The following is a 19,302-nucleotide window of genomic DNA, read 5'->3' as shown; positions in this document are numbered from 1 at the left end:
TTGCTTAATGGGTACAGAGTTTCTGTTTGTGGTGATAAAAATTTTTTTAAAAAGATAGTGGAGATGGTTGCACATCATATAATTAATACCAGTTAATTGGACACTTAAAAGCAGTTAAAATGTCCACACACGCACAGAAGAAAGCACAGAGGTAAACAGACGTCCACAGATGTTTTCACTGAAGTCGGAGGACAGAACAAGTGCAGATCCAAGTGAGTTTATCAGTTCAGCTGTGGAAAAAGAAATAGTTCTGGATCACGTGCTGAGAGTGAAAGGGTCTTAGGACTGGAATCCTGTTTCTTCTCTCAACCCTGTACTCCTTTATCCAGATTTTAACATTCTCCATGATCTGGCCCTGGGTTTACCTAACCAACACACTCACTAATATAAACAACCCACTGCAGTAAAACCATGCTCCTCGTGAGCCTAGAACATCCAGCTCTTTCCCATCTCCATCTCCTTATTCATGATGGTAATCCTCTTCCTTTGTGCAGTCACATCCTCCTGGTCTTCAAGGCCAGGTCAAGAATCATCTCCACATGGAGGAGACTAGCTCTTCCCTAATTATCCTATCTTCCTAACCATGCTCAGTGACTCCCCTGGCCTTGAACACCACCAGCAAAGAACAGGCTATTCCCCATGAGACTTTACTTACCCACAGCAGTGTACTGGTTATTGTCTTCCATTTGTTGGTCTTGTGTAGGCTCCTTCTCTTAATCTTATTTTGTATATACCTTACTAAGCAAGTGCTAACAGTCTTGTAAGTACTCAGTAAATACTACTATTGTTGACTAGTGAAAAATTAACAATAGTTGGTATTTATATGGCCCACACATTCATCGGTGCTTTCACATTCATAAGCATAGGATCCTTGTTGACCACAGTACCTTAAATCCTCACAATAAACTTACTAATGGAATATTAGCTTCATTTTAATGAAGAAGAACCTAAAGTGTTCAATTAAGTGACCTATGCTAGTTCATATGCTAATAAAATATTAAATAATAGCACCAAATAATTAAAATCAGTCTCCTTACAGATTAAAAAAGCTTTCTAGTATGTCCAATCAAGAATAAACCTAGGAAAGCCTTTTTATATAGAAAATGACATATTTACTTGGTTATTTAATAAATGCTTCATCATACAACCTAGGTCTACCGAGCCAAGTTACTGAATAAAACTATTTGCAGCTAACTTAAAGTTATTTTCACCTTTAAAAAGTTAACAAGTAATATGTATTTGTTGTAGAAAAAATGAGAAAATAACTCAGGGGCAAAAGTCTATATTCCATCCCACTGCCTAAAAATCAACTATTGTAACCTAGCAGGACCCCATGGAGGCATTCCTGGGACAGGCCTTCCCCCATATCCTCTGCTTTGGCTCCTCTCTGAACTATCTAGATAATAGTATTTGACGCACATTTCCTGAGTTGTCTTGCAGATGTAAAAAACTCCCCTCTCCAACAAATGCAAGACGTTAACTACTTGATGACCATAAACACACAGCTCCAGGCCTCCCTGTGATACCACCCTGCTACCTCACCATCAGCCAATCAGAGAACCGTGCACAAGCTGATCACAAACCCTGCGACCCGCCCCCTCCACCTGGCTTTTAAAAGTGCATTGCCGAAGCCCTTCTGGAAGCTCAGGACTTTTTAGGGCATGAGCCACCTCTTCTCTTTGCATGGGCTTCCAATAAACCTTCCTCTGTTCCAAACTCCAACATTTCAGTTTGTTTGGCCTCACTGTGCGTCCGGCACACTAACTTGCGTTAACACTATGAACAATATCTTTTTACACGTTTCTTTGAACAGAAAATGGGATTTTTGTGTATTTATTTGTAGTCAAATGTACATCTATGTTCTCACTAATGACTCATGACTTATAAGCCAATCCTGTATTTTTGTACACTTAAGTTGGCTCACATTTTTTTCTTTTTCGTATTTTTTTCTATCACATCAAAAACTCTGCTGAACACCCCTCTATCCTCATGCACTTGTCCAGTTATTGTCTTAGGATGAATTCCTGGAAGCAGGACTTACAGGTCAATGGTAAGAACCTATTTTTGAAATGCTTTTTAAATGAAACAGAGGTGACAAAACACATATAAGGGACAAGCTAAATTTCTAGTACTCTGATGTACTTAAAAATTTTAAACCAGATACAACTCTAACTGCTTTTTTTAACCTGTCCAAAGAATTTAAATAGATGGTTTCCACATTCCAGTCCCTGCAAACTGAAAACATATAGGTGAAAAGCATAGAAATATAACATTGATTTGGAAGACCAGACATATTCTAATTTCAAAAACATTTTTAATTCTTTAATCAAATGAGAAACAAAAGTTAAGCAAAAAAAAGCTGAACCCGCATTTGTAAAAACGATTTCCAAGTTTTAAAGAAAAAAAAGTTTTATTTTTCTCTTCCAAGAAATACATGTCCATTATAGAAAATTTGGAAAATACATAGTATAATGAAAATATGAATTTCCCAGAATCCAAAAATACATAAGGTAGGCTTACAGTTTTACTATTTTCTTACACATGTATTTTTTAATAATTTGCCATTCTCCTTCTCTCCCCAACCTGACCCCGCAACAAAAAAGTGGGGAAGGCAGCTCCTTGAGGGACATGGCCTGTCACACCCACTACACCTTGCATCCTCCCTGCAGACCTCTCTCCTCGCTGAGCTGTGGACTGTATCCTTGCCTACTTTCCTGATTTCCATGTAAATGCACAACACACCCCAAAGCAGGGCCAAAGTCCTGTGCTCTCAGAACTGCCAATGCCCAGCCTATCAAGAGAACTCACAATGTCAACTCCCAGCTGCCTCCTTCACTTCAGAGCCAGACTTCTCCCTAAGAACACCTTGAAGATTATCTCTGCTGATCAACATCTTCGGCAGTAACTAATGCCTCTTAAAATTTATACAGCACTTTAAAGTTTAACAAGTTCTCTCATACACATTTAATCCTCACAAGAGTCCTCTGAAGTAGACAGAGCAGATAGCCCTATTTAAAAGGGAAGGAAACTGAGGTGCAGAGGAGTTGAGATCGTATCGAGTCAGTGGCAGAGCTTGGACCTCCCTGGCAGTCCAGTGGTTAAGACTCCGCACTTCCAGTGCAGGGGGTACGGGTTCAATCCCTGGTCGGGGAACTAAGATCCCACAAGCCGTGGGGCACAGGCAAAGAAAGAAAAAAAAAAGAAGCCATAAATTGACTCAAAGGTCAGAGCTCCCTACCTAGCCATTATTAACAAAACATTTTTTAAGTCTGACAACTAGAAATTAAGAGCTAGAAAGATCTTCAGTAAATCATCTAATTCCTTCTCAGTATTCACATGTAAAGGAAAGTAAAAAGAATTAAAGGCAGGTGATTGCCTAAAGTCACCAACTATTTTGTGATGAAGAGAATCTAAAGGCACAATCTTCAGACTCCCAGGGAAGTGCTCACACCAGTCGTCCCTAGAGAGATGTTCTTTAATAAGCTGGTCTCTCATCCGGTGTCTTCCGCTTAGCCAGATGTCAACCAGGAATTAAAATCCTAGAAGTGTAGAATGTTAGAGCCAGAAGGGACCTTAAAGACTACCCAGGCCAATCCACTCGCTTTAGAGATGAGGAAAGTGAGGTCCCAAACTCATGGCTTCTGCTGTTCAATTCTGTGCACCTTCCACTCACCATATTACTTCCCTTCTTTAATTATAAACAAAATCTGGCCAAAGATGTTTACTGCCTTCTCGGACAGTGTGTGATAGGCCACAGACCAGCAAAGCCGAAGTAAAACTGATCGGGATTTGATTTCAGAAGATACCTTGTTGGTAACAGATGTACCCACCATGACTGTATCATAAAATAACCAAGTTCTGCTGGGTTCTAGGCAGGCTCCCCTATTCTCTACCCAGCCAGAGAGAAGGCCTATTGAAATGTGCGTGTTTCTTAGAAAAGGGTACCAATGGCCCTTTGGAAGTCGCCCATCTCTTGAATCTATGAAAATGTAGCAATATTGTTTTGCTAAAGGCTTCTACTCCACAAATCAACCAGGAATCCTAACTAAAACTGGCAGCACAACACCAGGGCTGTCACAGTTCCCTGACCCTAAAGGACCCAGACCCTCCTCCCACGGTCTTTGTGTACCATTCAAATCCGCTTCTCAATGTGTGCTACGACCTTGATTCTTCTTCATTGGTTCCACAGTTCTATGGCCAGTCCCATGGTTCTACAGCTAACCTTACCTCTCTGGTGAGATGGAAAGCTCTTTGAGGGCAAGGGACCACTTCTATTGAACACATACTACTGCCAGACACTGTGCTTTGCAGGGTAAGATACGGCCCCTACCTTCAAGAAACTTACAGAAGGATAAACGAAACCATGTGCAAAACCAAGCGCAGCCACAGAGGTGTAAACAGGAAGAGGGGGAGCCCGGAGGGCGAGGATTAATAAGCCTGAGTCGTAAAGGGCTGGTGGAATCAGTAGGGGAGAGGGCGGTAGAAGGCAAGCCGGGCAGGCAAACCAGGCACGCGGGGCAGCGCCAGCAAAGGCAAGGAGAGAAACAGTTCAGCGCTGCAGGAACATCAGGCGCAGGACCGAGTGGAGGGAGCTGAGGCTGGAGCGGCGGGCCTAGCAACGTGGCCCCAGCAACGAGGCCGTGCAATTCACGCTGACCCGGTACGGGGGCCGCTGGCGCACCTAGCGAGTAAACCAATTTGGGCTCCCGTGGCGAAGCTGTGTCAATGACGGCCTCCAGCGGCCGCGCAACCCCCTCCCCCGGGCACCTGTGCGCCTTCGCAGCCGCGAAAGCACACGCAGGGCTGCCTCCCTCCGCCAGATTTTCTACGCGGCCGCGCGCCCGGGTCCCAGCCCCTAACCCCTGGGCCCCCGCTTCTCCGCTCAGGTTTAAAACGCCTGTTGCCGCACCGTGGCGGGTGCCTGCGTGCCAGCGGGAGGCCCGGTGGTTTCCTCTGCAGTCGCCATCGGGCTTTCCTGAAGAAGACTGCCCGCGGGCCCCCGACCCCGCGCTGCGAGGCTCGGGGCCAAGGCTACCCGCCCGGCTGGCGCAGGGGCCGTGAGGGGGCCGGTGCCATCTGGGGCTCGCGCCAGGCGCAGTGCTGACAGCCGTCCTCCTGCGACGGTGCAGCATGGAAGCCAACGGGACGGGCCACCCGCGTCTCGAGCCCGCGGCCCGGCTGGCACCGGGCGGCCCGGCTTCCCCCCGGCAGTCTCGGGCCGGGGCCAGGCAAGGGGCTGGCTCGGCCGGGTCCGCGCGCGACGCCCGGACGCGTCATTACCTGGCCAGCGTAGTTTTCCCCGAGCCCGGGAGGCCTCGCAGGAGGTAGAGGTGTTTCCGAAAGCTGTGGCGGCGCGGAGGTGTCCCACGCGGGGGCGGCGGGGCGGGCGGCCGAGGCGGCTGCTGCTGCTGCCGGAGGCTCAGCCTCCCAAAGGATTCAAGAAAACTCTCCTCCATGGGGTGGGGGCTGGCTGCGAGAACACTGCTTTCCCCTTCCTGAAGTCACGGTCTTGGCCAAAGCTGTTGTTTTTGTGGCTCTCCGGCCATGTGATAGATGGAGGGGCGGGCGCTCGGAGCCCAGCCCCTCCTTCCCACCCGCCCGAACTGCGCTGCGTGGGAGGGGTCGTCCCTACCTGGAAAGCTGGGGACGCTGGGAGACTGACAGCCGGGCAAATTTTTTTTTGCCCTTCACCCTGGGGGGAGAGGCCCACCGGGTGGGACACTGGACACTTCCCCGGGCCGCCCGCGTGGAAGGCAGGCCTTAGGCAAAAGCCCTCCCCCACCCCACCTAACACTGGCCTAGACCTTGAAAGTGAAATAATTTTAGTTGACGATAAGAGACCGTGAACAGCATTTTGAACAGTAACAGTAAAGACCATTGTCTCCCCCAATTTGTGAGCACCAATATCTGGCTGGTGTCCCAACGGCTAACACCACTCTCCCAGGGCCTGTATCTTTTCCTTTTTTTAAATACTTCTGTATCAGCCTGCCAAAAATATTCTTAGAAAGCTTTGTTGCCTCTACATAACTTTAGAAATCTCTTCAAAAAAAAAAAAAAAGCACCTCTTAAAACTCAGATTGATTTATGAACAGTAGCATAAACTAGGCCTCCTGAGAAGGACGGGCTACTGCCCAGGTTCATGCCCTGTTGCCACAGGAAAGGGATGGCCTCCCTAGGAGCAGGAGCAGGGAAAGGAGCAGTCTACTGAAACAACAGAAAAGCATCCAGAATTAAGTTCTAAGTTCCAGGAACTGGTGAGCGCCAGTTGGTTGATCACCACAGTACTCTCCACTGTTTCACACTCAGGAGTGTGAAAGAGAGATCCTATTTTCTGAACTAAAATTCAACATGCATGGACTGAAAGAGACAATATTAAAAATTAACACCATCCTTGAACAATCCGGGATATACGGTGGCTTTGGCTGTAATAACCATTGTAAAGTAAATACATTTTGTTTCTGGCAGCTAAGGTATGAAAATTTTGAAAAGGAATTGTGAAGAAAAGCAATTTCCTTCTAAAACAAAACCCAGAGATTGCACAATAAGCTTCGGTGGAAGGGACTATCCAAGTGCTGGGGGAGGGGGGAGCTCTGTGCTGACAATTTCGCCTTCTTCTTGGGGTTCTGTGGAGGGGGGAGCGGAGGGAGATGAGCTACTCTCTTGAAAAATCCCTTCCCAGCATTGGAGGAAGGATTCTTAGCACTTCTGAGAAACACTGAAATTTCAAAAGCTTCTCTAAATATTAGGGGGAAACCATAAGGGATGGAGAATATACATGAATCATAAAAATAGTGATGCTTATAATGTATGTATCCTATCATACTTCCATGTATCTGCAATACTTCTTACGAGACCGTTTTTACCCAGCCGCAAAACTACCTTTTTCATTCTAGACTTGCACTCTCTAACATAGGAGCCAATAACCACATGTGGCTATTGAGCACTTGAAATACTGGCCCAAACAACAGCTGGTCCAAACTGAGATTAAAGTACACTGAATTTCAAAGCTTCAGTATGAAAAAAAAGAATGTAAAATATCTCAGTAATTTTTATATTGATTATGTGTTGAAGTGATAACATGCTGTGTATTGGGTTAATATATTATTAAAACTAATTTCATGTTTCTTTTTTTTTTAACTTGGCTAGTAGATAAGTCTAAATTACATATGTGGCTGACATATTTCCGTTGGACAGTGCTGCATGAGACTTCTGTCCATTTCTACTTCCTTCTATAGAGGGTGTCCCAGGCAGCGTGGGAGAGGGCAGCAGGAAGACACACAGCTTTGGGGGCTAGAAGTTTTGGCACACTGAGTCTGCAGTGCCTGTGGCAGCTGAAGCAATGAAGTAGATGCTGGAAAATGTGAATGTGCTATTAGAAGAGATGTCTGAGATGGAGACAGAGCTTTGGAAATCCTTCCCCTGTGAGAAGAAGATAGAGAAAAGAGCAGACGGCTGAAGAGGGGGCTCGGGGACAGCATTTAAGGACAGTCTTTGAAGTGGATCTATTGAAGGAGAGTACGAGAGACAGAATTGTAAGACAGTGTGTGGAGCCCCAAGGAGGGAGAGTTCAAGGAGGAGAAAATGGTTGGCAGTATCTGAAGGTGACCCCAGACACTTCTCCTTTCTCTTAGCTCCCAGATTTAACTAGTCAACAAGCTCTGTTTTCCCCAATTTATTCCTCAGAACCACACTGTTTAAAGCTATCTGTTTGTGTATGTTTCCTCCCACTAGACTGTACGTTCAAAGGCAAGAACAGTGTTGCCCTTGTCACCCCAAGAGCTAACACAGCATCTGACATTCAGAGATGCTCAATAGTTGTATATGGACCCAAACTGCTTTCTCAGTAGATGTGTCTGAGCTTGGGATTTACTAAAGATTAACACTGAAAAAAGATAGTGATAACGTCAGCTAAGGACTAATGTAAACAGTAAGTGACCTTATTGGCAGATCTGAGAACCACCCTGCTCCCAGATAGTATCTACGTTCAGATCCTTACTGGCCCTATCTAGGTGGCAGCCTCCAGAGAGGAAGGCTACCCCCGAGTCAGAGGATCCCTGTGACAACACTCCTTCATGCCCTCAGTTCACCCAACCAGCTTTTCAGCTCTAAGGTTCTGTTCCATTTCTCTAGAAGGTGATGACCAGCACAATCTCACGTTGCTGCACTACAAACCATTACCATGATAGACATAAAGAAATAATCTTAGGAGTAATTTCTGGCAAATGAAGAAACATTCAAATGTTTCTCTAATTATTACTGTTTAACAAGATGTGGAAAAATAAGAGGGTGCACAGGAAGAGCCTCTGGAAACCAGGAATTTAACCCTCGAACCTACAGTTCCAAATACCCCACGATTTGGAATGCTTAATTCTAAGTCAGCCCTGGGTTCCTCTCCTGCAGATGCCAAGATGGCAGAAGTCTGAAACCAAGATGAAGTTTCCAAAGCAGCCTAACCAAAGACCCCGTAACATAGTAGAACCATTTAAAATATATAGGTAGTAGCTTCCCAATTTTCTCTAATCCTATGTCCTTTCTTCGCCTACCAAAAGCTTTTATCCGATTTTTTACTCAGAAAAAAAAAGCCTTATATACATACTTATTCACCTTGTTACATAAGTGACATGAACTGAAAGGACAGGAAAGCATCCCTCTGTGCCTGCTTAGCTGTTTCTATGGTGGACCCCTCATTGCTACAGCACCTCCAGCTCTCACCTTCCACCACAGTCTGCACTATTTGGCCATTCAGAGGTAGTGCCTCTATACTTAAAACTGCTCCCTCCTGGCTCTTCCCTTATCCTTCCCCTAGAAGTTCAATGGAGGATGCAGGAAGCTGGAAGAGGTTAGGGGAAGGGGGACAAGGGGAGAGCAGTCATGCAGAGTATGTCTGCTTGCCTGAATTGACAGGGGAAATGCTCAGGACTCTGGTGGCCTAGGATAAGTCTGCTAATGCAGAAATGTCCTCTGGATAAGACTGATTTTGCTCATTCTAACCTCACACTGCCTCTGCCTCCTATATTCCTTCCCTCTCTCTATTTGGCATCACACTCCTCCCCAAAGGCGATGACCATAATTCTATTTCCACAGCACCTAGTATTTGCCACTGTGCACAGGGACACTTGAGGAGTATAAGTTTTGAGGAGGAAGCCTGGGAGGTGGGGAAAGTAGCCCCAACCCATTTTTCTAAAGCTCCATTCTGGAAATTAGGGCAAGGTAATAAAGGCAGGAGCTGAAGAAAGCTGGGGGCTTCCTGGAACCTAAGTAGAAGCCTAGGTGGGAGGTTAGCTGGTATGCATCAATACAGTACAAAGGAGTCTCAGAACTGGTCACCACCCCTGCCATACTCATTGTTAAATATTTATGATATTACCCTTACTTACAGCCATGGTGGTGTGGACTCTAATGTATTCATTAGAAATCCATAATTGTTGCTGTCGAAGTCTCCTAAGAAAGCAAACATTTGCCAGATGCCAGAGTCTCCTCTGCTTCAACCCTAATCCTGATCAGCTCTTCCCTGAAATCATCCCATCCCGGGCCAAAGGTAAGTCCAGTTTCACAACGGCTCTAGGAGCCTGCACAGAGAGCAAGACCTTAGGGAGTTCAACCAAACACTGAAGACCTTGGTCTCTGTCTGTAAGAGACTGACAGTCTAGTAGAAAGATAAACTGAAACTGTACAAAATGAACACAGGAAAAACACTGAGCTATTTTAAATAAAGTGCTCAGTTCCTGATTAAGCAGACAGAACTCAAATACTTAACTTCCACTCCCTCACTGAAACCCCACGAAAATGTAAAGGTTTTTTAGCGGGGTGGGTAATCATTATTATTTTCAAGTATAAACTGTAAGAAAAGAGAGAAGATCACAGCAACAAAATTTCAAAAACTGCAAAGCTAAATGCCCAGTGTTAATTAATTTGGAAAAAAATTAAAAATAAAACTTGAATTACAGAAAGCCAAGAAACAATACTATTTACTCTGCATAACCCCTAAAATTTCAGGAATTGGAAGATTTAGGGCTGGACGTGGGACTCTAAACAGGAAGGTCAGTTGAAAGTCTGTTTAAGAAACAAATGTCCACACAGTCAGGCAGCTGCCCACCCCCTGCAGAAGCCTGGAGGTTTATTCTCTGGAGAAGATAAAACAGGATGAGGAGGAGTAAGAGGCAAGATACGGCAGGCAACACTCCCTTTCTGAAAACAGAGAGATTACATAAATGCCTACATGTTGAATAATGAGAAATCACCCCTTAATTTATATTTTTCAAATATGAATTTTTGTATTTGAAGTTTGTTAAGTACGATTAAACTAAAATAATAGTAATAATAAAAATAATTATTATTGTAGTATAGTGCAAGTCCCACAGTCTCTAACCAAAATCCTTGAGGTCAGATATGTTTCAAAATTTAGGAAGTTCTAAGTGGGGTCTAGGGCACCCCTGGTAATTTAACACATTAATATTTCTGCAGTAAAATGTCTGAAGAGTCACGCTAAGTGGGATAAATAAGGAGTAAAATTAACCTGTCTGTTTGGGTCAAGTCTTGCTGCCAACTTAGTTTTCATGCCAAACATTTAAGAAACAAAACAAAATAAAAACAACTTTTGGTTTTCAGAGGTTTTTGGATTTCAGAATTCTAGAAATGGAATCATGGACCCATACTTGGATATAGGGCCTATCCTTCTATTCTGATGCAATTTTAAAAATAAGCTACTCAAGTTTTCTGTGCCTTATTTTCTTCATGAAATAAAGTAGGGTGAGTATCTTCAAAATTAGATAATAAAATGTTCAAGTTGTTACCTCTTTCGTTGAGTTTTTTATTAGTAATCAGGAAACTGATTAAGAATAGTTGAACAGATTATTCAAACCAATTTCGGTATCCACTGAGTGTATCACTCTAAATTATCCTTCAGTTTGGCACTTAGCACTTTTTCTTGATGATGAGGATCTTCAACAGTACCAGGAAGATGGAGACTTCAACTACAAACAAACACAAGCCCAGACAAGTCCAGACAAAATGGTGACATGAATGGAGTTTGCTGTCAGTTTCCCAAACTCCTGACCTATTTATGCCACCCCCTCATATCTAGAACTTCACACTGTCCCCACAGCCCCGCACCCTGCCTGGTCCTGCCTCATTCAAGAGCCTGTCCTTGATTATGCCCAACTTTCTGTCTCTAAATCAAAACCTGGTCTATGTCCCATTTCCTGATGACCCAGCTATTTACATTATAAAGTCAATAATAAATACATTTAATTCATGCAAATGTGTTAACAAGTTTATTGAGTCAATATGTTGCTCTCCTAGATTAGTGGTCCCCAACCTTTCTGGCACCAGGGACCAGTTTCGTGGAAGACAATTTTTACACGGATGGTGGCGGGGTGGGGGAGATATATGATGGTTCAGGCGGTAATGTGAGTGATGGGGAGTGCAGAAGAAGCTTCACTCACTCGTCCGCCACTCACCTCCTGCTGTGCGGCCCAGTTTCTAACAGGCCTCGGACCTGAACCAGTCCAAGGCCCAGGGGTTGGGGACCCCTGTCCTAGATAACACAATTTCTATTCTGCCAGGGGCATTTCAAAGACAAAGCTGTAACCAACTAAGGTACTCAGGAGAAGGGAATTAACCCTAACTAAGAGCCTAGTATTTTTCAGGCACTATGCTAAGAACTTTGCACAAGTTATTTCATTTAATCCTCATTTATTATCCCCATGACAGGTTGGTATTATGAATGTAATTTTTTTACAGGTGAAGAAATTGAGGCTCTGAGAGGGTAATCTGACTGACACAGCCAGTCAGCAGTAGCTTCAAGATGCGAACCCATCCTCTTTCCAGCACTCTGCCCTACGTCCTTAAAGAAGTGAGGCAACATAAACACCCTGGCCACCAGCAAGAAGAGGATTTTGAAATAGGCAGGGATTTGAGGCTCCCAGAGCCAACCACATTCTCCTGCTATTTCTTTCTTTCTAAATTTCTGTTTACCCCTTGACGCCCACTGATCATTAATTATGCCAAACACAAAACTAAGAGGCCCATTCTCATTACAATTATAAAAAACCTGTACATGGCTACAGCACTCATAAAATTCCCCAAAAAGAGAGGACAAATAATTAGGGATGACTGCTCTGTGAGGTTCACAGAGGGCATTTCGTTTAGCATGAATGTAGAAGATGAACATAAAAATCAAAAAAGTATGGTCCATAAAGTGTCCTTGACACAAAATTAGCAGATAGAAAACACTCTGAAATTAGCTACTGCCAAGTATACCCATGCTTGTTGCATGCTGCTTATACTGGTGTCACACTGAGGGGAAGCCTCACATAAACTCCATGAGGCCGGGAATGTTTTCACTGCTATATCCTCAGTGTGTAGAACAATGTCTGCACTGAGGCAACTCGATAAACATTTGTTGAACAAATGAATGAATTTCTTCACCTCCTTTCTCTGGAATTCCTCATAGCCCCTTATCTCTTCCCCTCCTATATTTATCCCACATTTTCCAAATCTCTAAACTCTTCTCCCAGATCTTTAGTCCTTCCCCTTCTTCTTTCAGCAGAGCCTTGTTTAAAACAAACAAAAACATTTTTACTGGGTATATGTGTATTTCTAGTTAGCTGAGAAATGGAAACAATGAAAAGAGAAAACATATGGTAAATGCAGAGTACATTCAATTCTTATCAAATGCAGACAGATACATACTGAAATCGTAGCAGCTGTGTTTATTTCATAATTTAGGCATTTGAAAAAAAGTGCCATGTGTTTATTTTAATGTCACTTGATGTCAAGTTTAAAACATGAGTTTGTCTACATGTTTTACCTCTTTTCCTAGAGAATCTTTTAATATTTAAATATAACCTATATCCCTAATTCCCAGACATCATCACATTATCAATCTGGGTGGAGGTGAGGGGTGAGGGGGTGGAAATCCCTCATAAACTGTGTGTTGACAGAATGCTCTAAAATATATTCTAACTAATAAAGTTGGAAAATAAATTTGGCAGCAACAGTCTAAGCTTTGTTGTATTTCATTAGAAGATCTACATTTAAAGGAAATAAAAACATCACATGTGCAAAAGCACACAGAGTTGCTATGGTAACAGACTACATTTTTTATATTTACTCTTCAATTGTAGTACATATGAACTATTACAACCAAATAATGTCAACATCCATTTCCTCCTAATCATATAGAGGTCTCTGGAATAAGTTGTACTTACAGTTCAAAGAATCCTCATTTTTTTAACCAATCTTCTTCTGTCTTTTCTAGAAATCATAATTAAAATACATATAATAATGATTAATATTTGCCATTGGGATTAGGTTTGCACCATCATTTAACTCACATAGGGACACTCTCCAAGTGAGAAAAAACATAATAAACATAAATGTCAGTTTAAACATTTAAATTATTGCTGTGTGCGTGTGTGTATGCATGTGCATGTGCGTGTGCATGTGTGTGTGTGTGTGTGTGTGTGTGTGTGTGTGTGTGTGTGTATGTTTAGGTAGGAAAAAGGTCTCCATGGGAATGAGGAGAAATATGTAGAAAAATGTATTTGGTTTTACTACCTGAGCACACAAACAAATCTACTTTTCCCACAGCTGTGTTTATATGAACAGTTAAGAAATACCTACTATCCTGAACTATATAATTCTATGTTTCACTAAACCTTGATTTTACTATTTATTTCAAAATGTACCTCTGGCATTGCCTTTGGGCACATTTAAGTCACTATCAACTAATGTAAACAGAATACCAGCCACCCTCTCCTCATTACATTACACAGAGTACTGGATTTTCCAGAGTTTCTGTTACCTTTCTAACCTTCCCAACCAGTCCTCCTCCAGCTACCTGGAAAATTAACAGCCTGTCAGAACCATCATGGACCACCAGAACATACCAATAATGAGGTGCTTCCAAGTCACGTAAATATGAATCTAATTTGTAGCTGTTACTTTATTATAACAAGATAAGATTGAGGGCTGGACAGGAGAAAAAGATGTAAAGAAGAATAAATGACTCTCCTAAAACAGGGACCTCAGTCACCCACAGTTGGCCCTTATACCAGCCAACACTACAACAAAGTTAGGGAATTAAATGCAACTTTCTGTTTGGGACTAACTGAAAGAAACATGCATAGATTATCCACCCATCCACATACATTCTTTCTCTAATTTAATACAATGGATGTAGCTCTTCATGTTACATTTGATGGAACAGGTTTTCTTTTTTCTTTTGTTTTTTTTAAGAAACTAGTTAGAGGGCATTATGCTAAGTGAAATAAGTCAGACAGAGAAAGACAAACATATATTGCATATGTGAAATCTAAAAATATAACAAACTAGTGAATAAAACAAAAAAGAAGCAGACTCAGATATAGGGAACAAACTAGTGATTATGGGAGGCGGGGGCAATATAGGGGTGGGTAAGTGGGAGGTACAAACTATTGGGTATAAGCTAGGCTTAAGAATGTATTGTACAACACAGGGAATATAACCAATATTTTATAATAACTGTAAATGGAAAGTAACCTTTAAAAATTGTATTAAAAATTTAAAAATCAATAAAAAAAAGAAACCAGTTAGAGAAGGTCTGCTTTGAAAGCCATAAAAATATACCTCTACTGACGTCTTCCACTGCAAACAGATCATCTTCAGTGTCTTCCAGTCAAGAGGAACCACACAGTCGTCGGGCAACAAAGATTCTGTGCAAAAAAAAAAAAAAAGAACAAATTTCATCTCTAATGTCACACATATTTTTACCCTAAATATGAAGACATGCAAACATGATATCTAGACCACCATAATGATAAAAGCCTGGTTTTGAAGATATTTCAGTGATAGCTAAAGCAGGAGTTAGTCTGTCTCAGATCTCTGTTAGTAAACACTATCCAGACTCAATAAAAATGCTTATGTACATATGTAAAGTGATATGTATCATAGTTCATATTCTCATGTAAGTACAAATATATACACATCAGTAGCTTCAAGTGGTACTGTCACAGGGCATAAAATTTAGGTAGACATCCTTTCCTGTGACATGTATAAAACACTGCAAGTACAGCAAGTTTAGTTTTCTTGCAAATTGCTCCTTCCACGTAAGAGTGTCTGGGAGAAAAAATCCTTACAATTATGATGCTCATAAGCAAGTCCAAACATTGATTTATACCTATCAGCCATACCAAACCACAGAAAATATTTTTCCTATACTCGCATATCCCCAGCAACATGGGTAGTTTGGTTTCTTCTGGCCTATGTATGACTCTACTATATAATCCCACTGTGTCTGCAGAGCTCCTAATAATAGAATTCATCTGAGTTCCCTGTTTTATTTACAAGGTCATAGATACACCAGAGCTTTGCATGTCGAACCTAGGTAAACGAATTAGTTTACAGCCTCCACTTCCAGTTTTCTCATTTCCTTTTTTAAGCATACACCATTTCCAAACGTAAAATTCTTTCCCTGTTTTTCTTTTAAGTCATATTTGTATAAGCACTGCTTATAATTCACTTCCATTTGGAGCCATCCCAGACAAAACCATAACCCCATATTCTCTTCAACAATCCCTTTAGCACAGCTAACCTCACTCGTAAAATATTCATAAGCTTCTCATTTATATTTTCTATGTGCAATAATTTTGTTTTGTGTTAGTCTTGTCTCCCCATTTAGAAGGTAAGATACTTGATGAATGAGGTCTATTTCCTCTAAAAAGCTTTCCAAAGCTTAATTAATGGATGCTAGATCATTATTGTTGATTATGAGAGTATTGTGCATTCAAAGGAGGAGGTTTAGAATCTTTTCCCACTAGTGCCTTCATGCTTTCTGGTGCCAATCTAAGGCAGTGATTGTTAATATTTTGGGGTCATGGACGTCCCTGAGAAGCTGTTAAAATCTATGGACTTTCTCCCAGAAAAATGGCACAAAATGCCACAAAGAATTTTGCATATGACTTCAGAATATGGACTTTGGACTAACATTCCCGACTTAAAATGACTTCCATTATCTTTTTAAATTCTCCAAAGCAAATACAGTTTAATTTTTAAAATTGGTATGTTTCTTTGGTGCATCTAGGAGGACAGAAAATTGCAGCAAACAGTTACGATGTGATTATTCACAAAGTTTGCAAAAATGATAAACATGATGCCAGAACAGGTTGATAGTTGTGACTCCTCTGACTCTGAGACTTAGGTAATCTTGGGTCTGAGCTGAGTGGACCAAGCTTGTCCAGAACAGCAGAAGTTTAGGAGCGAAGTAAAAAACACTGGAAATCAAGCTGTTAGAGAACCCCAGGCTCCCTGGTAAGTACAGAAGAAAAAGAATATCAGGAAGATACAGGATGCAGGGACTGGAGCTTTACTTCTTGGCTCTTACAGCTTCTGTCCCCAAGGAAGGGGACACATGCAATTGAATGAAGTCATTAACATGTGCAATTGATTTACAGATAAGGAAAAGTTGGGATATGTGCCTCATTTCCTCTTTAAGATATTTAGCATCTTGCACAGGCATACTATTTAGCAGAAATTTACTTAGAATTTTACTTACAATATTAAAAAATCATATTTTCATTTTTAATCCACAGGTAGATTTTTTCACTTCCAAAAACAACAATCTTAAGAGCCCAAAGGAACTTTTCAAGTCAACCAGTCAGACTCCTTCCTAACCTTTTCAGTACCCTTCTCAGTTCTTAAAAATTAAATTCAACTGATTTCAGATATTTTTTTCATCACTTAATCTTCATTGTCCCCCTTTTACTATTCTCATATCTATGAGCTATAATGTGAATGAGAAAGGAAAGGGCCATGCGCCAAACAAGGGAAATGTAGAAAGCAGAAAGGTTTTTCTTAAAGAAAGCAGTACATCTCTATTTGTCACATAATCACTGTTTGCCTGTCTCATTCTTCATTCTTCCCACTGTCTGTTGAAACTGAGAGTCCAAGTATTCAACATGCTCAAAGACATTTCAGACGACTGGCTGTGGAGGTGGGGGGGGGTGGGGCATGACTCCACCGAGCACCATTTGCTACGTGTCCTCCACTTCCACAGCCGAAAAGTATCACAACATCACTTAACTGCATGAAATCACTAACATGAGGTAGAAACACTGCAAAAATTACTCACATATGTTAAATTGGACTTTTTATTTGTAGCAAATAAACTCAATTTACCCACTGGAACTCCAGGAGATCCAAAAAGCTTTACTAGTTGAAAGGCAAACTCTTGTGATAATGGTAGCTCAAGGGAATCAAAGTAGTCAGTGCTTGTTACATCTTGGTTATCCTCTGTTTCTGAGAACTGTAATGGTTTAGGTTCTTCCCATGTCTCTAGCTTTTCACCAAAACTTTCATTTAAAAAGTGAAGATCAGAAGTGACCCTAAAAGAGTACAAAGTATCAGGTGGGCTACTTAAAATTTCTGAAGAAGTGAACCTTACATCATTTAGTTTATCATCTACTCTCCTCTGAGAGTTGGAAGTCAAAAACGGTTTCTTGCTTGTAAAAGATATTTTCCAAAAGCTAGATGTATATTGTAGCATAAGAGAAGGAATGGGGCTTTTGTAAAAATACACAGAGTGCCTTAGTCTATTAAACAGCAGGTAATGAGAATAAAATTGTCCACCAACATTTAGAAGAGAATCTTTGACAATGTCAAAGTAAAACCATGATGGATGATGATTGAAGGTCATAATGTTTTGCTTATTCTCTTCTTCATTATTTATTTCTGAAATTACATCTTTTTTTCCTTCCAAAATAATTTTTATTCCATGGCTTTCTGTTAACAATTCACATTCCCCCATTTCTTTTACATTGATATGACTCTGTCCCAGTAAGTTAAAGTTTGGTGCCAAACTGAAAATCCTTTTCTGCCTCCTTTTTTTATTCTTTGTTGAGTGTAAGGCATTCTTTAGGCTATCCAGCTTAAGGAAGTGGCTTCCAAAGATATTTGTCTCTGTTTCTATGATTGAATCTATATTCTCAGTTGGAGGTGACAAATCTTCATTTTCTATCGATAGCTTCTCTTCTATCAATGTGTCAGGACTGTTTCCTGGTCCTGATGCTCCTTCAGAAGGAGAGGTCAATTTAATCAATTGTCTCCTGTTGTCAGGATGAGCCAGTTTTTGCCATCTATCTCTCTTTGGTCTCTGTTCACATATAAACTTATTAGGTCCCTCAGGCCAGCTACCAAAATAGGGTTGTCTATCAGAGCCCAACTGTAATTCTTCATCAGAGAAATCATTTGAGAAAAAAGCCCAGTAATTGTTTTTAGATGTATTTACTCCTTGTTCCTTTCTTAAAACTTTATCTGAAGTTCTGGATCCATATTGATGGTACAGACTTGTTTCATTCAGGAGACTCTTATCTCCCATCTCTTTCTTCTGCATAAATGAGCACGGGGTTTCAACAAATCGGTCTTGGATGTGTAATGCCATGATATCCCTACTTTCTATATGCTTTTCTATCTTTGTGCCAGGGCAGTCAGCATTTGCTACATAGGGGAGATTTTGAGTCACTGTTGAATAAGCAACAGAGCTTTCATTTGGCATCAATGACAAATTTAGAAACAAGTCATCATCTTCCTTGGGGAGGAAATTCTTTGGTGTATTGTCCAACTCAACTACAGACATAACATGTGGCAAACTGTTTTCAAAATTTATGTTTTCCTGTCTCTCATCTTTATGGACATTCACAAAATCTCCTACTTCATTTCTCAGACCACCTGTTAAGGAACACTCTGATTCTCTTTTGGTCTCTTCTAAGTCTTCCTCTTCATTCTGAGATGGGTCCTGATCTTCTGGTGTAAGATAACTTAAGGTTTCAAATGAGTTTTCCTCCATGATTTTACTATGACTGTTCTGCTTTTTGTTTCTTTTTCTGTTTCTCTTCTTGGCTTTGCTGAACCTGCGCCCAGTTTTCTTCAAATCTCTTTCTCTGAAACATAAAAGAATTAAGAAATTCATAACTTAATTACTTATATAACATTATAAACTAAAATATTATACTCAATGTGTAGATATACAAATCATTAGTATAAGAGATTCTAAAGTGTGTGTCCACTTTGAACTATATTTTAAAAATCACCTTTGAAAGAGATATGCTTTAAAATCCTCTAAATGACTGGGTTGGCCAAAAAGTTTGTTTTCAGGTTTTCCATAACATAGAAAAACCCAAACGAACTTTTTGGCCAACCCAATAAAAGTGAATACACTTTGAGAAACTTACAACTCATTTTCACATACTCAGTTCATAAACCAATAACTTTATGAAAGCCTAATATTTTCCCTAAGATACTTATATGTATATATATATATATATA

At 41.1% G+C, this 19,302-nt stretch overlaps 2 protein-coding genes and 1 long non-coding RNA gene across 10 annotated transcripts in view; 1 reads left to right on the top strand and 2 right to left on the bottom strand.

Annotated features, from left to right (window-relative positions):
- Positions 1-5,629, bottom strand: part of N4BP2L1 (NEDD4 binding protein 2 like 1) — a 35,797-nt gene extending 30,168 nt beyond the window's left edge. For 6 of the 7 annotated variants that reach the window (XM_024755364.1, XM_024755367.1, XM_024755368.1 and 3 more), the window contains exon 1: positions 5,281-5,629. In XM_024755364.1, the coding sequence (XP_024611132.1) occupies positions 5,281-5,456 (176 nt within the window). In that variant the 5' untranslated portion in view covers positions 5,457-5,629. Of the gene's footprint in view, positions 1-3,246; positions 3,461-5,280 lie in introns of those variants that run through there. The other variant, XM_024755369.1, reaches the window with a different exon arrangement.
- Positions 1-19,302, bottom strand: part of N4BP2L2 (NEDD4 binding protein 2 like 2) — a 77,130-nt gene that overhangs the window by 3,755 nt on the left and 54,073 nt on the right. The window contains exons 8-11 of one of the 2 annotated variants that reach the window (XR_003004578.1): positions 17,158-18,917; positions 14,611-14,696; positions 13,212-13,257; positions 10,794-10,973 (exon numbers count right to left, since the gene is read on the bottom strand). Coding sequence is in view for 1 of the 2 variants with exons in the window: in XM_024755362.1 (XP_024611130.1) it covers positions 13,234-13,257; positions 14,611-14,696; positions 17,158-18,917 (1,870 nt within the window). In the remaining variant the exon portion in view is untranslated. Of the gene's footprint in view, positions 1-10,594; positions 10,974-13,211; positions 13,258-14,610; positions 14,697-17,157; positions 18,918-19,302 lie in introns of those variants that run through there. The other variant, XM_024755362.1, reaches the window with a different exon arrangement.
- Positions 3,451-11,638, top strand: LOC112406533 (uncharacterized). The gene is made up of 3 exons (XR_003004579.1): positions 3,451-4,660; positions 9,380-9,538; positions 10,907-11,638. It is a non-coding gene; the product is annotated as an uncharacterized LOC112406533 (long non-coding RNA).

This window comes from Neophocaena asiaeorientalis, unplaced genomic scaffold, assembly GCF_003031525.2.
Source record: "Neophocaena asiaeorientalis asiaeorientalis breed wild unplaced genomic scaffold, Neophocaena_asiaeorientalis_V1.1 scaffold59, whole genome shotgun sequence".
NCBI lineage: Eukaryota > Metazoa > Chordata > Mammalia > Artiodactyla > Phocoenidae > Neophocaena > Neophocaena asiaeorientalis.
The sequence above is the reverse complement of the archived record's forward strand: the minus strand, read 5'-3'. Positions and strand labels throughout refer to the sequence as shown.